This window comes from Eleutherodactylus coqui, chromosome 3 (genome assembly GCF_035609145.1).
Source record: "Eleutherodactylus coqui strain aEleCoq1 chromosome 3, aEleCoq1.hap1, whole genome shotgun sequence".
Lineage (NCBI taxonomy): Eukaryota > Metazoa > Chordata > Amphibia > Anura > Eleutherodactylidae > Eleutherodactylus > Eleutherodactylus coqui.
This window is the reverse complement of record NC_089839.1, coordinates 286,728,901-286,752,375: the sequence shown is the minus strand read 5'-3', so window position 1 is coordinate 286,752,375 and position 23,475 is coordinate 286,728,901. Positions and strand designations below refer to the sequence as shown.

At 41.5% G+C, this 23,475-nt stretch overlaps 1 protein-coding gene across 1 annotated transcript in view; it reads right to left on the bottom strand.

The window, feature by feature from the left end:
• The window catches only part of AGBL4 (AGBL carboxypeptidase 4), a 1,858,614-nt gene that overhangs the window by 426,629 nt on the left and 1,408,510 nt on the right, over positions 1–23,475 (bottom strand). The window contains exon 7 of the mRNA XM_066594768.1: positions 15,152–15,241. Within this exon, the coding sequence (XP_066450865.1) occupies positions 15,152–15,241 (90 nt within the window). The remainder of the gene's footprint in view (positions 1–15,151; positions 15,242–23,475) is intronic.

Genomic DNA, 23,475 nt, shown 5'->3' with positions numbered 1-23,475 from the left:
TTTGTCTACTATATGTTCTCAATGGGGTCAGCGCTGCTGCCGCCGGCCCCGTTAGCGCATATAGAGAAGAGAACAGGAATCGTAGATCGCAGATAGGTGTGATCTGCGATTTCTGTTCTATAATTTATCGGACGAGCGCATAAAAAGCGCTCATGTGTCCGATACCATTGCAAAGCAATGGTTTTATAAAATCGCCGGACGCATGCGCATGCGCAAATCGCGCGAAAAAACGCCCGTCTGACTAAGGCCTTATAATGTACTTGCAGTAAAAAATATTTTGTTTTACCACTAAAAATCAAATTTGAAACGTCTACCACTAGGGGTCGCCCTTCCAGCAGCTTTGCAATCCACTGTCTGTTGTTAGGCATTTGGCTTCTCCAGTAATAGGGACATGAGGAAACAGCTAGTTACTACATGCAACAAAGGAGCCAATATTCAAATGTTACCTAGCAACTCATTGGAGCAAAGCTATGTAAGGCAGTAAGGGAAGTGCAGGAGATGAAGTCCCAGCCATATAGTACTGGCAGAAGGGCTGCTTAGGACACATCCCCGCAACATGGAAATGCATTGCAGCATGGCAGCAGAAACATCTATTTGAAAAACTGAGTGTATTGAGCTCAGGCTGGGTGTTAACAGCTAAGAACCAGTGCCCACTGAACACCTAAGCTGTTTTTCAAAAATTTTTGAAAACTCAGGTGTGCTTTAAGACTAGCATATGAACCACCAGTCTTACCAGATCTCATTCATAGTGTTAAAATGTGGACATGTCAAAGGGCTTTTCCATCAGCACCCGCTTTAAGTGCTGGGATAAACTGGAATCCGCTGCTCCGACCACTGTGTAGTGGCCAGTGCTTGTAATTGCAGGTGCAGTTCTCATTCAAATCAATGGGACCCAGGCCTGCAATAACAAGCGCCAGCCACTACTCAGTGATTGGCACAATGGCTTCCACTCCAACTCTGGTGTATCCCAGCACTCACAGCAGGCGCATCTTGGAAAACCCCTTTAAACTTTCAATCAAATAGGTGCTATGTGGTAAGCAAAAATCAAGGCAAATAAATAGTTAAAAGTCATATCATAATGAAGAATCCATTGTCACATTCAATTCACTGGCAAAATTAAAACCATTCCAGACTTCCCTCTTGTCTTGGTGAAGGATAAAAAAATGATATGAAGAAAACAAAAAATAATTAGTTTCAGGGCCACTTGAGACCAGTCTGCGCTAAGCCTCTGATATCTCTGGGAAAAAAATCTGATGCTAAGTTATGTACAAATGAATATTTCTGCATGTTTATAGTTTGTAATACTTAATTAGCATATAAATGCCCATAAATATTTAATCCAAAATATACAGACATTCGAAATTAATTACGTTCCAATCATCAAGCAGAGAAAGTTGCTGAGTGGAACCAATGCCCTTAACCTTTGGTTTTTGGAGAACTGCATTTAACAAACTAGATACTCAAGATAATAGTGGAGCTACAGTGTAACATTGTTATATAGGGCAAGAAACTAATTAACAGTAAACTTATCCGAAAATCCCAAGGTTTGTTGTCACTGCAGGCAGTGCTCACTCCAAACTTTGTCCGTACTCTACAAGCGATCGGTAAAACAGACCGGGACTGATTCAAGTCTCATGGTAAGGCTGTCCAATGCAGAATATTGTGACTGCATTGCTAGTTTATTTTTCCATGTATGAAATCATTAGGAAAGAGGAAAAACTCAAGATTTTCATCCTGTGACATCATGCCATTACATCACAGGATGACATCAGCACAGGGAGATTACAACAATGTGGTCTGTTACATGGCAGGAAGTTAGGAAATTACTTTAGGGGTCGTCTGGTACAGCTGGAGATGATATCAGTGCAGATCTGGAATGTAAATGTAATATTACATGGGGCGATTACATGTAATAATAAGTACATCATGTGGTATATTAAATAGCACCATTGAAAAATACAACTTGCCCCGCAAAAAACAAGGATAAATAAAATTATGATTTTTTGAAAGTGAGGAGGAAAAAACAAAAAGGAAACAAGGGTCGCGTCCTTGAGGGGTTAAAGGGATTTTCCAACTTAAATATTTTTTTATATCATTTTGGGCCCAAAACGATAAAAAAGTAATATACACATCATGGCACTGGGCCGCTAATTTGACCCTCTGGTGTCACGGCATCTGACAGGTGACATCACCAGTTTTTCTGGCCTTTTAACCTCTTAGTGATGAAGCCTCAAAGGGGTTTTCCACTGAAATACTATCAATGACCTATCATCAGGATAGGTCATCAATAGTTGATTGGCTGGGGTCCGTTGCTCGGGACCCTGACTGATCAGCTGAGTGGGCGCATGCACCACAATAACACTGAGGTCGGGGCGGCAGCCTCTGTGCCGACTTCTGTGCAGTGGCCGACGCTTGTAACTGCAGGCACAGCTCTCATTGAAATTAATGGGAGCTGTGCCTGCAGTTACAAGCGTCGGCCACTACACCGAGGTCGGCATGGAGGCTTCCGCTCTGACCTCTGTTATTGTGGCGCTAACTGCAGGCGCCCACTCTGCTGATCGGTCAGGGATCTGAGCAACGGACCCCAGCCAATCAACTATTGATGACCTGTCCTGATGATAGGTCATTGATAGTATTTCAGTGGGAAAACCCCTTTAATGACCAACCAATTATTCAGTTTTTTCATCATTGCATTCCAGGGGCCATAACCTTTTAATTTGTCCATCGATGTAGCCATAGGAGGGTTTGTTTTTTGCAGGACAAGTTGTATTTTTTAATGACGTATAATGTATTGTATAACTCTTATAATTTTTTTTTTGGGGGGGGGGGGGGGGGTTGGGGAAAAAAAAGAGATTTTGCCATTTGTTTTTTGTATTTTATTTTTATGGCGTTCAGTGTGCAAAAAAATAATGTGATAACATTATTCTCAGCATCGATCGGCACGATTCAGGCGATAGCAAGTTTATACGTTTTTTATGTTTTGCTATTTTTGCACACAAAAAAAACGTTGCTTTTTCAGAAAACATGCCAGTAGTAATACAGTACCTGGTTCTCACTGTTGGTAACATTCAGTAAGCGAATGAAAAATAAGTAATTATATTAATTAAGGGTGGGGTCACACGAGCGTGTTTTTGCAACAATGCATTCCCTATGGCGTGTTCACATGTCCGTACTTTGCAGGTGCGTGCCTGCAAAGATAGGACGTGCATGCACAATTGGGAATGCAAGCATTGTTTTCAATGGAGCCGCTTACATATAAGCCCTTCCCTAAAAAAGAAACATTTCAGTGCAAAAAAAAAGAAAAAAACCTACCTCTCCGCCGCTGCCGTGACCCCTGCGGGCATGAAGAACACATCTGCCGCATGCAGCAGATGTTTCCTTCACCCCCGCTAGTTAAAAGAATTCCCTGCTTCAGCCAATCACAATCAGAACTACAGAGCCGGGGACAGCGCCAGAAGTTGCGGCTGAGCCCCGGCAGCTGAAGGGAGGTGAGTATTGTTTTTTTTTTGTACACTATTTTAAATGACTTTTCAGGGAAGGGCTTACGAAAAGCCATTGACGGGAAGCCGGCCGCAGGATTCTCTACATGACAGCTGCGGTTGAGAATTGAAGAATTCCCTTTGCTGCATCTGCTACAGATGTGGCAGATGTAACAGCAGGGATTTCTTTTAACGGCAGATGTGTTCTTCATGCCCAGGGGGTCACGGCAGTGGCGGAGAGGTAAGTTGTTTTTTTTTTTGCTTCTTTTTACACTAAAATGTTTCTTTTTCAGGGAAGGGCTTATATGTAAAGCCCTTCCCCAAAAAGAATGCAGGGGTGCTGGCAGAGCATTGTTTTCAATGAAGCCACCGGCAGCAGCCGTGGCTCCATTGACAACAAGCACGCAGCTGTGTTCACGCATGTTTTTGCTCGTACCTAGGTGCGCACGTATGCACGCACAAAAACACGCTCGTGTGAACCCACCCTAAGAATGGGAGTGTAGTGAGGATATTACTGACTTGCAGGTTGAATGGACTCTATCTCAATATTGCGAATCCTGCACTGATAACTATAGGTTATCACACCAAAAACTCCCTACTTTGGATATTCAGCTTTATTGATATGCTTTTCCTCATGTGTGAAATCTTGGATGAACACAAATCATTGATAAGGAAGTCAACGTCTGAAGTCCATCATGGGAGACTATAGATTACATATTATATTCATTTCACACAACAAGAAGAGGCGTTAGATGGCGTAGAGTTTCCCCTTTGCTATCATTTAAACTTTAAAGGACCCTTATGTTGGTCCCTGAATGGGCCCTAACAAACAGCAGGTTTCTTGCCTCCTGATTGATATCACCTTGGGAATCTCTTGCATCATATCAATGCATATTTGTTTGGTTCTGCGTTAAATACGATGTGCAACTCTCAGTTCTGTCAATATCCTTTTACTAATGGAATGTGTTGCGTTAATGGAAATGACATAAAAATCCTACAAAACATATATTTAAGTGATTTTCATGCATCCCATGGGATAACATTACATACCGGGTACATCAGTTGCTGTAGTCACTAATGATTTTGGCGATACGTGCTTAAAATATATTTATGTTATCAGATTTGACTGTTATCACCTATCCGTAGGATAAGTGATAAAAGTCTGATCACTGGGGTTCTTACCACTGACACCCCTGCCAATCCCAATAATCCGAGTGCCATGTCTCCATCTCCTCTGCACAGTAAGGAGGAGATTGAATGGAGAGGAGGTCATGCATGCACAGTGCCACTCCATTCATTTCCAATGGTACTGTCGGAGATAACTGAGCACTTGTATTCACCTATTTCCATCAGCCCCATTAAAATGAATGGAGCTGCAGTCACACATGCATGACCACTGCTCCATTCAATCTGATGTCAGTGTGGGTGGATGCAATATGTCTGTAGTGATGAGAAGAAGAGACCTTAGATCTCTGAATCGGTGGGTTTCTCAGTGATGTGACCCCCTCCACGATGAGACTTTTATCCCCTATCCCATGGAGTATAACGCTTTATTATCCGGCCCTCAAGCTGTATTTGCACCTATTAGTTTAGCATTAATACAGCATCTTACAAATAATCTAAAATAAGGGAGCCTGCTTAAAGGGGTTGTCCAGTTATAGTTTATTGATAGCCTTTCCTCAGGTTAGGCCATCAATTGTAGATCAGGTGGGGGTCTGCCACCGAGATCCCACTAATCAGCTGTTCACCAGGCTGGTGTGCTTTGTGTACTGAGCTGATTTCTGCAGGAAGCAGACTGTTCTGTTCCCACTATAGTGGCAAGGCTTGGTATTACATGCAAAGTTTTCGTTCACTTCAATGTCCCATAAATAAAAATACCTGCCTGAAATACCAAGCCTGGCCACTGCAGTGAGAAAGGAGCTGTCTGCTTCCTGCAGAAATCAGATCAGCACACAAGCACATTGGCCTGTTGAACAGCTGATCAGCAGGCATCACAGGCAGCAGACTCCTGCAGATTTCAATCATAGAATCATAGAGTTGGAAGGCACTTCTAGTAGAATTGTAAGGCACTTCTAGTGTCATTGGGTCCAACTCCCTGCTCAATGCAGGATCACTTAAACATCCCAAACAGATGTCGTCCACTCTGTGCAGGGGCGTAACTATAGGGGATGCGGTTGCACCCGGGCCCAGGAGCCTTGGGGGGCCCATAAGGCCTCTCTTCTCCATATAGGAAGCCTAGTACTATGAATAAAGCATTATAGTTGGAGGCCCCGTTCCAGGTTTTGCATTGGGGACCAGGAGCTTCAAGTTACGCCTCTGACTCTGTGTGAAGACTTCCATTGAAGGAGAACTCACCACCTTCCTTGGCAACCTGTTCCACTCATTGATCTCCCTCACAATATCTAATCTGTGTCTCCTCCCTTTCAGTTTTATCCCATTGCTTCTAGTCTTTCCTTGTGCAGATGAGAATAGGGCTGATCCCTCTGCAGTGTGACAGCCCTTCAGATATTTGTAGACAGCTATTAAGTCTCCTCTCTTTTATTCCCCCAATAGCACAGGGAAGATCAACTGATGTTACTTTTATGTTCTGAAAGAAAACAGATATAAAATAGGAATTTAAAAGTTTGGCTTTCTCAACATTTTTAACCAATTCACCATTTTCATCCTGTAAACACCCTATAGGATCTTTAACCTTTTTCATTGCTTTTGGCCTCTGTTGCAAGCATTAATTCATTATTAGCTTTATCTTTTCTGACACCTGCCCTACAGTTTCTGCAGACCGCATTATGTTCTTCTTTAGATATTTCCCCCATCTTTCTATTTGATAAACATATATTTTTCTTCCTTTTTAACATGTGTGCAAGTTCTGTGTTCATCCATCCTGGTCTCTTTAAATGCTTCCCATTCTTCCTTCTTTTAGGGATTAACGATTGTGCTTTGAGAATCTCATTTCGCAATATTTCCCAACCTTCTTGGACATTTCTGTCCTTAAGAACATCTAGCCATTGGATTCTTCCTACATTTTTTCTGAGTCCACTAACATCAGCCTGTTACATTCATGTAGGCAGTGTTTACAGCGACGTACACGAGCGTAACATAATTTAAGCTAAAGGGAAGAAATATGCACTCAAGACCAGACACAGAGATCACCAAACATAAACCAAATATAACAAAAGTCAGACCCTACATAACACCAAGTGAACAAACACGTACCAATATACTAATGTAGTGGCCCAGTACATGCTTTCCTGGCCCCCTTCATAATGTCATACATGTCATGTCTATTGTTGGAGTGCTGTGCAAATCTGTCTAGTCACTCTGTTATATGTATTGCACAGCTGCAGCGTGTGATGGGTTAAGTGTTTGCAAAAGTCTGGAGATTGCCTGTGAATGTATCAATTTATGTCCTGTCACGTGGTATAAGTGAGGCTATGAATGTGAGTGTTTGAGAGTGGGAAAAGGGGCAGTCAGTCGGTCAGTTATTTTCTTCAGAGATTTCCAGATCTTCTGGGTTCCTGATAAAGAGTGCCAGCTCCATGAGGGTACTTTTAACCCTCATGTAGTGAAGAATGGAAGAGGAGGAGAGGTTCCCTGGATTGACTGATCTAGCACAAGAGAGGAGTGAGCCCCAATTGGAGAGAGAGTGTGAGCAAACCGTCAGTGTGTTCTTCCCAAGCCCAGTGCAGAGGTACTCATCTTTAATTCACACACCAGAGCATCCTGAAGTCTGGGACCGCTGGGTGGAGGTACTCTTCTTCAATTGTTCTTGCCGAAGCATCCTGAAGTCTGGGACCGCTGTATGAGGTACACATCTTCCACTGTTCACACATGGGTGTCCTGAAGCCTGGGATCGCTGTGTGGAGGTACTCCTAATCAAGTCTGTCTGAATGCCTGCACTTAGAAGATTGTCTACTTTGCCTTGTGGAGTTTTGTTTCAATAAGGTTATTCCAGGCCCTGACCATTCCCAGGGACCTGAGGTACATTAAATCTGTCTGCAGCTCATTTACTCTCCGTCGAAGGTCATTCCAGTTCATAACGGAACGGTGGCGTCACCCATGACAATACGTATCCCTGTTCTACCGTTTATTGGGCATCCCTCTCCTAGGGGTGTCTGGAAGATGCCCAGCACCACCCTGGCCGAGGCTACATGCGTCCCTCCAGGAGGGAGCGTGGTAAGTGCCACTGTGACAACCGAGCATCTTACCCTCCCCACTCCTCAACATATACCCTGTATCCGGGGTAACCCTATGGGATGCTGCACTAATACTAAAAGACAGATAGAATTACCAATAAATACGAGGTATTGCTTCATATTTTGGCCAAAATACTCAAGCTCACAAGTCCACGTCAAGCATCCTCATGATCTTGTGAGTCCCTACACTATCACTAATTGAAAACCATAGAAAGGGAATCCTGCTTAAAAGTAGATCATTCCAATAAGGTCAGCCCCACACAGGAACCTAGGTAACCTCACTTGCCCCAGGTGGAAGTAGGGAACCAGGCAGGGAACACAAGACAAGGACAGAGCAAATACAGACAAAGCAACAACAGACAGGATATTGTTCACACCCAGCATCTGCACACCTAAAGACAAACGGACAAACCAGACAAGGCCCTAGCATCTGCCTACCAATGGGCAAAGGGGAATGAACAGGACAAGTCTCAGGCCCACATCCATCAATAAACAGGTAGAATAAACAAATATGGACTGAGAGTCCGACTACCAATAGGTCGGGTGGATCAGACATAGCATATAGTTCACACCAGGTGTCTGCACACCTAAAGACAAAGGGAACACCAAACAGAACATCATGCTTGCATGCCTACAATCACCAGTGTTCTGAGATGGAAAGAAGAGAAAGGTAAAATGACCAACACCATCTAGCAAGAGGGTTGGTATTTATATGCACAGACCCAGGTGACTGGCTGGCTGGAGTAATCCTAACACTCAGCCAGCCCAATCAGTTCAAACCTGCAGTGATGTGCACCTGGTAGACCATAGTACGACAGGTTCCAAGAGCGCCATGTGACATTGCAATCCTGAAATCCAACCTTGAGGTCTGAGTTTTCTCAGGTCTTCCTCCCCTTTTTATCCAAAATTCAAGGATAGCATGATCACTGCCTCCTAAGGTCCCAGCCACCCGTACTTCCTCAACCATTTCCTCCCCGTTGGTAAGAATTAGGTCCAAGATAGCAGATCCCCTTGTTTTCTCTTCAATCTTTTGGAAGATAAAATTGTCAGCAAGAATAAGAATTTGTTGGATCCATTACTTTTACCTGAGAGAGATTCCCAACAAATGTCTGGATAGGTAAAATCTCCTATAATCACCTTGTCATGCTTTTTTGAGCACTTGGCCATCTGATGTAGAAACAGTTCATTCATATCTTCTGCTTGTCCCGGCGGCCTATAGTAAATGCCTATAATGGTGTCCTTTCTGTTGTTCTCTCCCTGTATTCTTACCCAAACAGTTTCTACAGAACTCCCATGCTCTGAAGCTTGAATCTCTGTGGAGATTTATGCTTTCCAAACATACAACGCAACACCTCCTCCTCTTTTAGTAACCTCTTAACAACATCTTTTGAGGGGCGTGGCCTGGATGGCATTGATGGTGATCGGCTTTCTGTGAGCTCTGCTACAACATGGATCCCCAACACCAGTCCTCGGGGACCGCCAACAGGTCATGTTTTCAGGATTTCCTCAGTGTTGCACAGGTGATATAATTATTGTAGATCCCTCACACATTGCCACAGGTGTTCTTACCATAGGATATCCTGAAAACATGACCTGTTGGTGGTCCCTGAGGACTGGAGTTGGGGACCCCTGTGCTAGAACACTCACCCAAAGCAACACCCAGCGACTGCAGAGAAAAGTTCCCACCTGCGTTCGCTGTCGGAGAGTGCTGTGCACCAGGAGATGTCGCGTCAGAGACCTAACAAGCCGGGTCTGAAGCGTCTCACGGACTTCTTCACGGCTCGGGAGGCAGAAGAAGAGCGGGAGCGGGACCACGCGGCTGACAGAGACCCGATAAGCAGAGGAGCGGAGGCAGAAGGCAGAGAAGATCCTGCGCCTAGAAGAGGGGGTAAGCGAGCATCATCCTGTCCCTCATCCCCCAGACATACTCACCATGATAAGCTCCTGCATCACTCCTCCCAAGAGCCACAGTCACTAAGTCAGGAGACAACAAATAAAAATAAAATGGCTCTGTTCAACACAAGTAAGAAGAGGAAGGGGTCTGCCATTACCGCGCCATCTTCTTCATCTCACTTAGTACAGAATGGGGAGAATGCAGAACACCAGAACAATAGCAATAAAGATACCAATGATCCTATACTAAACATAGAATGCTCCAGCCAAACAGCATCAGAATTCTTCATAAGGGACATGGTGCTGGCACTTAGAGGATCACTAAAAAATGACTTAAATGAGATTAACACCAGAGTCAGCTCCGCTATAGCGAGCCTCGGCAAACATGTAGATCACTTAGAAAACAAAACAGGCGAAACTACCAGCTCGCACAATGAATTGATAGATGCCCATTATAAACTAGAAGATGAAGTTGAAACGCTTAAACTAAAACTAGCGGATCTGGAAGACCGCAATAGGCGCAACAACATCAAATTCAGAGGGATACCCGAGTCGGTAAGACAAGAAGAGCTTAATAAATACGCCCAAGATCTTATACAGACCCTCCTCCCAAACTCTATCTCACAAGAGCGTATCATAGAGAGAATACATAGACTGCCTAAACCAAAAAACATCCCTGATAGCGTTCCAAGAGACGTAATTGCCAGACCGTATTTCTACAACAGAAAAGACGAGCTAATGAAAATTTCAAGGAGCTCAAAGGAGGTTCCCCATCCATTCAATAATATCAAACTTTATTCGGATTTTTCACAAACCACGATGTTAGCCCAGAAAAAGCTCTCAACAATCACAGCAGCCCTCAGAGAACATAAAATTCTCTACAGATGGGGCTTCCCAACAAAGCTCATTATTAACAAAGAAGGCAAAACCATCAATATTCCTACACTTGATGAAGGCTTGTCTCTTTTTAAAAAGTGGAATCTTCCCACTCCGCAGGAGGTCGCTCCATCCCATGTGCACAAGGATTGGTCTCAGAAACAAGTGCGGCGCTAGCTGAGGCGCCTCCTTTACCTCTATATCAATACTTTGGCCTCAAAACAAGTTTAAAGGGTGACATCCAATACAGGTCGGACTTTAAATACCCCAATCCTCGGCCTTTTCGAAAGTGAGCTTCGGTCGACCCCAAGCTCCTAATTGGCCTGTTTTAGTTTTATGTTACATTTCTACAAGATAGCTGCTGTAAAAGTGAGAACCATCAGTTCAGTTTTGATTCGCACCATTATTTTTCTTCCCAATAATTTTTGGATCCATCTTCTTGTCTCACACCTCCCATTTGGGATTAACCATCGAGGCTCAAGAGGATGTCCCGGATACTACCTCAAGAACAAGCACTCCCCACATAAAGCTTCTTTAATAAAATCCTCATGGAATTAAACTTGCTATCCGTAAACGCCAGAGGTCTGAATACACCCTTTAAGAGATCGGCCCTGTGGAGGGAGGCAAGGGACTCAGGGGCAGACGTTGTCTGTGTACAAGAAACCCACTTTGCCCGAGACAGGGCTCCCCGCATAACTCATTATCGATTCCCCACGATCTTCCTAGCCAACGCAACCAAAAAGAAAGCGAATAGAGGAAATAAAAGATAATGAAGGAAGATTTCTTATATTGATCTGTAAAATCAACGGGCTACTGATGACGCTAGTCAACTTATACACTCCTAATTCAAAGCAAATTAGTTATTAGAACAAAGTAATAAGGAAAGTCAGAAAAGTCCAACAAGGCAATCCCCTGATATGCGGCAATTTCAATCTAATAGCTGATGATACCTTAGATACTAACTCTTCAAGCAGAGGAAGACACCCAACGCTTTCCACTTGGTTGCATAGATCAAATTTATACGACTCCTTTAGATGCCTAAATGTCAACTCTGGAGAATATACCTTCTACTCTTTTCGCCACAAATCATTCTCCAGAATCGACATGTTTCTGGTAGATTTCCCAAATCTTAAGAGAGCCCAAAAAGCAAAAATCGGAGTAACATCGTGGTCTGACCACGCTCTAATTACTCTTAAATTGAAGATGGGACCCCAAACCCCTTCATTTGAAAATTGGAGAAACAACCCTTTCTTAATGAAGGCACTAACTTATCAATCGAAAAAATACAGAAAGCATGGTGAAAATAACTAATTTTACCTATCTCGTCTTACCAAAAAACAGAATAGAAAGGGGTCGAAACGCCACATGGATCAAAACATGATACCATTCAAAAGTACAACTCTCCTGCAACAAAACCCTCATACAGCACCAGTGAAAAGAAAAAAGAAAAACGTTAGGGATCTTTGAATGCAGCCATAAAATTAAATACAATATATTTTTAAAAAGTGTGAAAAAGGTGCAAAAAATATCCTATATAAATTTGGTATTGACATAATCGTACTGACTGAAGAATACATTTAACGTATTACTTATACTGGACTGTGAATGCCGTTAAAACTCAAAATGAAAAAACATGCCAAAATTGGAGATCTTGTTAATCTTGCCTCTAGATAAATGAAATAAAAAGTAATCAAAATGTTATACGTTCCCAAAAATTGGTTAAATGAAAACTAGAGTTCATTCTGCAAAAAACAAGCTCCCATAGAGCTCCGTCGATAGAAAAATGAAAATGCTACGGTTCTTGGAATGCGGCAAAGCAAAAACAAATCTTTAAAAAAAAGTGTGAGAATTCTAGTGTGTTGCTACACCCGTACCCCCATTATCCTCTTTTCCTTCTGTACCCCCTTCAAATCTATGAATAAAGAATTTATATTAAAAAAGGGGGTTTGTGTACAAAAATAGCAAAACATAAAAAAAATGAAATTTAAAAAATGACAGAATTTCTTTTCTCCCCCCCCAATTTCCCCCTAAAAAAATAATAAAAGTTATACAGTATATTATATGTACCCAAAAATATTGTCATTACAAAATACAACAAGAACCCAACTCTGCATGGCTAACACGGTACCAGATCTTTGTTTTCAAAATACAACATGTCCCGCAAAAAACAAGCCCTCATATGGATGGGTCGACTGAAAAATTAAAAAGTCATGGCTCCAGGAATGTGAAAATGAAAAAAACTGAAAAATGAGTTGGTCATTAAGACGCAAACAGGCTTCTAAAGGGTTAAGTTTGTTTCTTATAAATAAATTGTATCCTTTAAGCCTTGTATTCCAATCGTGTATCATTCCACCAAGTTTCTGTGATGCCTATGACATCATATTTCTCTTCCTGTTGGGAGCTCCAATTCTCCTTGTTTGTTTCCCATGCTCTGCCCATTTGTGTAGAAACATGTTAGTTTGTGATCGGTGTCTCTTGCTCTTCTACTTTCCTTCAGAATTTTTTGCTTTTGTTTTTTGATGCTCTATTCTGCGAATAGACTATCAATAGTTTACAACTGGACAACCCCTTTAAATGTTTAGCTGAGATGGGAACACCTTTTCTAAACTCCCTCTTGTGGTGGCTTTATGTGCAAGATTTCTTTCTCCTTTCTGTCCAACCAGGGAATTTAGAAGTTTATAGCAGAAAAATTGAGAAATTGAGCTCTGACCATTATAAAGATATGTCTAGAAATAAATTAGCTGCAAATTTTGAAAAGAGAACATGACGCAAAATGAAAAATAAATAAATGGCATTAATATGGTGATCACTATAACCACTTCTAGCCCCATGACGTAAGGGTACGTCATGGGAGCGGGGTACTTCCCGCAAAATGACGTACACTTACGTCATGGGGACAGCGCGAGATCATAGCAGATCTCGCGCTATCCCGCAGCGGGAGCCGGCTGTCACGCTGCAACAGCGGGGGGCATCGGAGATGCGCCCACCCGCTCTTAAACCCTTACCTGCCACGATCAAAGTAGATTGCGGCAGGGAAAGGGTTCACAGAGGGAGCGCGCTCCCTCTCTGACTCCAACCAGCTCTCGCAATAACATCGCGGGAGCCCGGCTGGTTGCTATGGCAACAGGACGCCAGATACCGGCGTCCTGTATTGCCAGTGCCTGTGATCACTATAATAAGCGATAAGGCATGGCAGGAGAGAAGTCCTGCCATGCCTTATCGTAGTGATCTGCAGTGCTGCAGTGTAAGTCCCTCAGAGGGACACAGACTGTGTAAAAAAAAGAGAAAAAAAAGTACAAACAATAAAAATGTAAAAAATGTTTTTAAAAAACCCTTTTTTTATGCTTTTTCTCATATTAGCATAAAAACTAGAAAAAAAAAATCCCACATGTTTGGTATCGACGCATCTATAACGACACGTACAATACATTGAGCATGCTTATTATCCTGCATGGCAAAAAGCGTTAAAAAATGCTTAAAAAAACTGAGGCAAAATGCTAATTTTTAGCATTTTGCCTCCCAAAAAACGCAATAAAAGTAATTTAAAAAAACGTTTGTACATCAAAATGGTACCAATAATAACTACAGCTCGTCTCGCAAAAAATAAGCCCTCAGAGAGCTCTGTCCATGGAAAAATAAAAAAGTTACAGGACTTTGAATGCAGTGGGTTTAGGAAATAATTTTCCAAAATGGTTTTTATTGTGGAAAAACTAAAAAAATCTAAGAATTTTGGTATCATTGTAACTGTACCAACACACAGAAAAAAATGTAGTGTGTCATTTATGCTGCATAATTAATGCTTTAAAAAAACTCCGAAAATTTATGGCAGAATTGATGCGTTTTTTCTCCCTACGATCATAAAAAAAATAATAAAAGTTTTACAATATAGTCTATGTAACCAAAAATGGTATCAATAAAAACTGCAGCTCGCCACGCAAAAAAACAAGCCCTTATACGGCCGCGTCGACAGAAAAATAAAAATGTAATGGCTTTTGAAAAATACCAAAAATCGTTTGGCCCTCAACGCCAAAATACACCATGTCATTAAGGGGTTAAGGCTGCCTGCACACGAACTGGTCGAATTCCCAGTGTGGGATCCTGCAGCAGAATCCAACCCTGTGCGTAGCCGGTGACCCCGCGTACCTGTCAGTCTTCTTTGTGTGCAGATGACCTTTTGTACTGTGGATGGTCCAGACGACAAGCCGTCGGACTTGCGCAGTACTGTTTTTCCACGTCATCGCTAGGCGGTGACACGGGTCCCGCGACCCTTCTGCAATGTTTACTGCGGATGGACCGCAGGTCGGACGGCTTCTATTGACTTTAATGGAAACTGTCCGTGCGTAGCCCGCACTAATATAGAACATGCTGTGAATTTTCCTCCGTGAGTGGAAAACTGCAATTGATCTCTGCTCATTGGTAGGAAAAGGTGCTTTTTGCATAGCATGTAATGGCAGGTACTTGCTGCGAAACCCAGGGGTGGACGGCGGCCCTGGATTCTGCAAAGCAAATCCGTTCGTGTGCAGGCAGCCTAAGTTAAGTTTCTCATATTTACTGTCTTGGGTGTGGCCATTGTGGAGGAGACCAGACCCCGTAAATGACTGATCTCATCCTGAAGTTGTTCACGTCTGCAATGGAAAGTCTTCAGTCTCTTGCCCTGGAAACCTCCTGGCTTTATTACCTGAAGGGAGTATGAAACTGACAGTCACTCACCCTGACATACAAAGGAAGATGGTGTTTCCCCCGGGTGTACTCGAGCAGTGATAAACACGACCCTCTGCTCAGCTTCAGACACCAGGTTCACTAGAAGAAAGAGACAGACCTCATCAATTCAGAGCTGCAGATTGGAACATTAATATTAATATGTCCCCTTTTATTAAAATACGCCATAAATTATGAATTTCTTTGAATCTATTATTAAACAAATCGCCTGCACCCTCTCCTCTACAGTTAGTGGGAACAGAATATGACAAGTTAACCCTCGATTATATTATTCCTATTTTGAAAACAACAAAAAAAAAGGAAAGACATGAAGCTCTAAGCAAAAAATATAATTTCCTTTTCCATATACATTTCCACTTCTGATACTTCCCCTGAAATCTAAACATGAAAGACTTCACATCCTCCTTTCTGTAAAGGTGTTCAAAATTCAACGCAGCAAGTTCTTAGTTATTCTTATTTCTAAGTAACAATGAAAATTGAAGATTTGCAGTTCAGGAATCCAAGAAAGCTGGGTGACGGCTACAGTAGAATGATTGTAGTTAGTTGTTATCACTTTTAGGAGAGACATTGTAACTAAGAAATAGCTATGTAATTATTGTTGACCGAACCTCGGGTGTTTGGTCCTGGCTGAACTCAGGAGGAAGATGAGGAGGAACAAAAAGAAGGAGGCAGAAGAAGAAGAATATGAGCAAGAGGAAGAAAAAAAAGAAGTGGAGGAAGAAGAAGAGACAGCATAAAAGGAAGAGAAAGAGAAAGAAGTGGAAGAAAAAGAGGAAGCATAAGAGGAAGAGGAAGAGAAAGAAGCGGAAGAAGAGAAAGAGAAAGAGGAGGAAGAAGAAGAGAAAGAAGTAGAGGAAGACAAACAGGAAGAAGAAGGGGAAGAAGTATAAGAGGAAGAGAAAAAAGAATAAGAAAGAGAAGGGAAGAAGAGAAAGAGAGAAGGGGAAGAAGAAGAAGGGAGGAAGAAGAAGGGAAAAAAAGAAGAAGAAGAAGAAGGGAAGGTGAGGAAGAAGAAGAAGAAGGGAAGATGAAGAAGAAGAAGAAGGGAAGATGAGGAAGAAGAAGAAGAAGAAGAAGAAGAAGGGAAGATGAGGAAGAAGGGAAGATGAGGAAGAAGAAGAAGAAGAAGAAGGGAAGATGAGGAAGAAGAAGAAGAAGAAGGCAAAGAAGAGGAAGAGAAAGAGAAATAAGTAGAAAAGGAAGAAGGGGGTAGAAGAAGAAGGTTCACAAGGGGAAGAAGAGGAAAGGGAAGAAGAGAAAGAGAAAGAAGAAGAAGAGGGAGACTTAGAGGAAAAGATAGAGAAAGAAGGTTACAGCAAAGCTTTTGATTGTATTGAACTTGCAAATCTATGGCCATAGCTAAGACAAATGGGAGTCCTGGAAATCTGGGAAAACTCATACAGTTGTCATATGTGGGCCAAGAGGCTACAGTCAGGGCCTTCGAAGGTAACAGAGAATGGTTCAGAATCAGGAAAGACATACACCAAGAATGCATATTATTCTCTGCATTGTCCAACCTGTATGCAGAGGCGATCTTGAGGCAATGCAATTTAGACAAATCCAACACTGGAGTCAAGATCAATGGGAGAAACATGAACAATCTCAGATATTCAGATGATACAACCTTTCTGGCAAAAAGTCAGGTAGATCTTGAACAACAGATACTAAAAGTTTAAGAAGGAAACGGAAAAGTAGGCCTATACTTGAATATCAAGAAAACTAAGATCATGATGGCAGCCGGTAACTGTACAGCAAAAATCCAAATCAACAATGAAGAAACCAAAGCAGTTCCTCGGATCGAAAATCAACTGCAGTGGAGAATCAGGACCTGAAATAAAATGACGAATCACACTAGGTCGCAGCACAATATTAAGTCAGGATAAGATCTGGAAAAACAAAAACATAAGCATTGCAACAAAATTCAGGATAATCAATGTAATCATCTTGCTAATCACAACTTATGGATGCAAAAGGTGAACACTAACTCCGGCTTCACACGGCCGTGATGGGCTCCGCCGCGGAATTCCGCGGCGGAGCCCGTCACGGCGCCCCCCCAGAGACCCCAATATTTACCTCTGGATCCGGCGTCCTACGTCCCGCAGAACACTCCAGCGCGCATACGTGATAGAGCGCGACGCACCAGCTGCGTCATATAACATGCCCACAGCGTCACATGACGCGCTGGCTGAGTCATATGACGCGGCCGGCGGGGAAGCAGTTTCACGCTATCTTCTGCTGTGCTACAGTAGAAGATAGCGTGACGGACGGCTTCCATTGACTGCAATGGAAGCCGTCCGTGCGTACACCCGCGGCAAATAGAGCATGCCGCGGGTGTGGACGGGTGATTTCATGGTGTGGAAGTCCGCGGTGGAATTCCGCACCATAAGCATTGTGCTATTAGGTTCAATAGAACCTAATAGCTGCGGGCAATCCGTCCGTGGGAAGGAGCCCTAAAGGAAACAGACCGGAGGCAGATTGATGCTCTTAAACTTTGGTGCTGGAGGAACCAACTACCAATGCCTCAGACCCCCAAGATCACAAACAAAAGGTCCCAGACCGCATCAAATCACAGTTTTCATTGGAAGGCAAAATTACAAAACAAAGACTATCATACTTCAGCCAAATAATGCGAGCCAATTCACTAGAAACATTGGTAATGCTTGGAGTGGTCAGCGGAAAAGGAAGACCCGGCGCCAAAGGACCCCCTGGTTTGATACTGTTAAAGCTGACACCAACATGCAAATGATCAAACTGAAAGAATCAGTTCAAAACAGAACCGCATGGAGAGGGCTGATCCATAAAGTGTCCAAGAGGCGGCCCTCAAAGACAGATGGAAGAGAAACAAAGTTACCCTGTAAATATGGTACTTTTTAATCACTAATCATAAGAAATGATGTTACAGCAGGCCTTCAAAACTATTTAGGTTCCTATATCAGACGTCTAACAATCTGTTACTAGCTTGATGGAGAAACCTAAGTAGTTTTGAAAGCTTGCTGTAACATCATTTCTTTTTGGTAGCTGTTTAAAGATATCATATCTACAGGATGACTTTGTTTCTCCTACTGACAACAGTCACATTTTGTTCTACTGGCTAACACCAGTTGAGAGATTCCAAAGATCCTCTGCTACATGTAGATGTACAGTAGTAGTGCTGACCTGAACAGTGAGCAAACTAATAGCATACTGTTCAGAATACAAATATCTGAAGGGCTGTCACAGTGCAGAGGGATCAGCGCTATTCTCATTTGTACAAGAAAAGACTAGAAGCAATGGGATGAAACTGAAAGGGAGGAGACAAAAATCAGATATTAGACAGTGAGGGTGATCAATGAGTGGAACAGGTTACCACGGGAGGTGGTGAGTTCTCTTTCAATGAAAGTGTTCAAACAAATGCTGGACAGACATCTGTCTGGGATGAGAGGGATCAGTGCTATTCTCATTTGCACAAGGAAAGACTAGAAGCAATGGGATGAAACTGAAAGGGAGGAGACACAGATTAGATATTAGACAGTGAGGGTGATCAAGGAGTGAAACAGGTTGCCACGGGAGGTGGTGAGTTCTCATTCAATGAAAGTGTTTAAACAAATGCTGGACAGACATCTGTCTGGGATGATTTAGTGAATCCTGCACTGAGCAGGGGGTTGGATCTGATGACCCTGGATGGTCCCTTCCAACTCTACCATTTTATGATTCTAATGTAGTATGCTGCGCAGCTGTATATTATTTAACATACAAAGTGAATGACAGACAAGTTATGCAAATAATATAGGCGCTCAATGTTAATCAGGTTAGCTATCCTACATCTGTACGAGGACAACAGTGCTACATAAATGATGTGATGGCATATTATAAACTATGGCACGGAATTAAAGCCCAGGATCAAGCATTGTATATTTATGGCATATTGTCCTTAACAACTTTAAAAAAAAGATAGATAGATAGTTATGCGATAGATAGATTTGAGATAGCCCCAGTGCAAAATATGGAACTATAAACTTCATTGATAGTATTGGTTTGCAATATGGGGAAGAGTGACTTTATCGGCCCCCAAGGGCTCCTGGGCCCAGATGTGACCGCACCCTCTGCACCCCATGAACTTACGCCACTGGATAGATAGATAGATAGATAGATAGATAGATAGATAGATAGATAGATATGAGATAGATAGATAAATATGAGATAGATATGAGATAGATATTAGATGGATGGATAGATAGATAGATAGATAGATAGATAGATAGATAGATAGATAGATAGATAGATAGATAGATAGATAGATATGGCTAGATATTAAATAGATAGATATGAGATAGATAGATAAATAGATAGATATCAGAGAGATAGATAGATAGATATGAGATAGAAGATAGATAGATAGATATCAGATCGATATGAGATAGATAGATATGAGATAGATAGATATGAGATAGATAGATAGATATGAGATAGATAGATATGAGATAGATAGATAGGAGATTGATAGATAGATATGAGATAGATAGATAGATAGATAGATAGATAGATAGATAGATAGATAGATAGATAGATAGATATGGAATACATAGAACGATATGAGATAGATAGATATGAGATAGATAGATAGATAGATAGATAGATAGATAGATAGATAGATAGATATGGAATACATAGAAAGATATGAGATAGATATGAGATAGATAGATAAATAGATAGATATGAGATAGATAGATAGATAGATAGATAGATAGATAGATAGATAGATATGAGATAGATAGATAGATAGATAGATAGATAAATAGATAGATATGAGATAGATAGATAAATAGATAGATATCAGAGAGATAGATAGATAGATATGAGATAGAAGATAGATAGATAGATATCAGATCGATATGAGATAGATAGATATGAGATAGATAGATATGAGATAGATAGATAGATATGAGATAGATAGATATGAGATAGATAGATAGGAGATTGATAGATAGATATGAGATAGATAGATAGATAGATAGATGGATAGATAGATAGATAGATAGATAGATAGATAGATATGGAATACATAGAACGATATGAGATAGATAGATATGAGATAGATAGATAGATAGATAGATAGATAGATAGATAGATAGATAGATAGATAGATATGGAATACATAGAAAGATATGAGATAGATATGAGATAGATAGATAAATAGATAGATATGAGATAGATAGATAGATAGATAGATAGATAGATAGATAGATAGATAGATAGATAGATATGAGATAGATAGATAGATAGATAGATAGATAGATATGAGATAGATATGAGATAGATAGATATGAGATAGATAGATAGATAAATAGATATCAGATAGATGGATGGATGGATGGATAGATATGAGATAGATAGATAGATATGAGATAGATAGATATGAGATAGATATTAGATGAATGGATGGATGGATGGATAGATAGATAGATAAATATGATATGGATAGATATGAAATAGATAGATAGATAGATAGATGGATAGATAGATATCAGAGAGATAGATAGATAAATAGATATGAGATAGATAGATAGATATGAGATAGATATTAGATGAATGGATGGATAGATAGATAGATAGATAGATAGATAGATAGATAGATAGATAGATAGATAGATAGATAGATATGATATGGATAGATATGAAATAGATAGATAGATAGATATGAAATAGATAGATAGATGGATAGATAGATAAATATGAGATGGATAGATAGATAGATAGATATGAGATAGATAGATATTAGATAGATAGATAGATAGATAGATAGATATTAGATAGATCGATCGATCTGACACACAGATTTGCCATCAGAGCTCTCTATGAAGGTGAATTAAACAGTACAATGCAGATTGAAACACCAGAGTTTCCCATCAGTCTCGCATGCGTTTCGCATTACGCCGCCTCTGCAGTGATGGAATATTTAATAACCTGTGATGAGTAAGCAATGCTAAAGTAAATAGACAATGTCTCACTCTGAAGGAGAATAAAACTTGAAATACAAGGTTGTTTGTATGAAAACTGTATAAGATCCAAATGAAATTCATTATACTAATTGTTTGAGGTTAAAGTATATATAAAAGGTAAGCTATATACTTCTGCATAGCAAATAGTTTACTTGATTCTAGTTCTGCTTGGCACAGGAGGCACGAGCCTATAAGTCTGTAATAACTTTGTATCACACAAAGAATAAAACTTATTTGCTAAACCCGTAAGACCCCTTTAAGGTGTGACCCACTTGGATGGATGGAGCTACGATGCCAGGCACGGTGTGCCTACAGACTCCTGAGAAATAGTATGACTTCCGTACATAAATATATATTTCTGTACAATCGCAGTCTGTTGCGGGGTTTCCAGGGGAAGTTAGAAAGAAGTTAACGTAGCATTTCGGCTAAGTCCTTTTCCTCCAACCATAAGGGACATTTTAGCCTCTGACTTGGAAATGCGCTTGTGATGAAGCATTGCGGGAGTGTTTGTGAAAAGTTATGAATCATGTTCTATTTGGTAAACAGGAATCAAACACTATTCTTCAAAGGCTATTTTACAGCTTGTACATTAGAGATAGGACATTTGGGTTCAATACAAAAAAATGCAATTTCACTTCCAAAACTGCTTTCACTTATTGCTCTGGAAGACATCCAAGGAGTGTTACTTCCAGAAAGCCACAAGCAGACGGAACAAGTTGCAGTTATGGTTTTTTTTTGCTTTGCCGATTTTGCTCATTTCTTGCATATTTGCTGAAAGACGAAATATTTCATACAGAACTGACATGAAAGAGGCAACTGGAGTGTAAGAACAATATGTACATGCCGATGGCAAGATGGGATTTTAAAGACCTTACCCTTAAAGGGGCGACCCGGATAAAACTGATGCAGTGTGTCATGCCTACTGCAGGGTCGGAGGGGGGATTAACTAAATAGTTTTATGGTCTTACACATATATGGTACATCCACAGTATGTGCCACAAATGGCTGAACGATTGGGGGCCCACCTCTAGTACCCCCACACAGACAACTATGATTGTCGCAATAGTTAAAAGAACATTCTGACAAGACATATTCCTTCGGGCTTAAACAGGTAGGTGTGTTTTTGTCCCGTTATGCGGCCATGATTATCACAGCCACATAATGGGACAAAACTATTGATTTTAATCGTTTTGTTTTCACTAGCTCTTTTTCGGGCGCCCAAGAAAAGATAGGACTTGCCCCATCTTCACACTGTTGTTTTTCAAACTCCTTAGTCCGGAGAGAAAAAAAAAAAGTTTATACGCAAATAAACTCTGTAGCGGCAAACGTAGTTGCGCATACGGCCATCTGGAACCGCCCTTTAACCCTTTCCAATCAAATTTTGGATTCAGGGTTTCCTAAAAGGCTTTCTCTTTTTGCTGTTATACAACGGTGCCATCTGCTGGCTAAAGCCAGTGTGTGTTTGCCAGAGAGGCTCCGATAGCGGAGTGGCTGGTAATAGATGGTAAGAATACCTTGTTGGACGTCTTCTGACATTGGAGCTGTACAAGCTTCAATCAGAATGTCGAAAGATGTCAGACAGTGGATTGGAAAGGGTTAAAACTATTGAGATTGGAAGTCCACCATTTTTCCCTTGAGGCTGATGTGGCTGGTGAGCTTAGACACTTTGAAATATATGGAGGAGCACTGTGCTAGAGACAAAATTACACTAAATTTTATGCAACATGGGCTATCTAGATCCAGTTTTGGGGCCTCACCAGGATTAGATTTGTGGCTAGCTAATGGGATCGTTCCGCCCTGATTCTCATGGCATCGTATGACTCCCCTATTGACCCTATAGGGTCATAACATGTTTGGTGCACCCCAGTGCCTGCCGGAAGACATAACTAGTTTCCCCGTCTCCCTCACCTGCTCTTCCCCCTTTCCTTACCACCCACCTACCCCCTCTTCTCTCTTCTTCCTGGTCTTTCTTACCTCCTCTTTAATCTTTTCTTCTTCTTCCTTTCACTTTCTTAAAGGGGTTCTGACACAAATAATGTTTTTATGCTTTAGCAGCCATTGTTCCCTGGTCTGCCTAATGGACCCAGGGAACCCATGGTTTAATGGCTGCTAAAGCATAAAAAGATAATACTTACCTGTTCTTCTGTTGTTGTTGACATCGGGGGGGTCATCTCCCAGCAGGCGCTGTTCCTCCTCTTCTGTCTGCACGAGCCGCGCCGCTCCGGGATCGCGCGCATGCGCAGTGGAGAGGTGCCCTCTGACAGGAGTCAGGACAGGCTGTGTCTCCACTGCGCATGCGCAGCACTCCGGAGTTCAGCAGGACGGACGGGCCGCCCA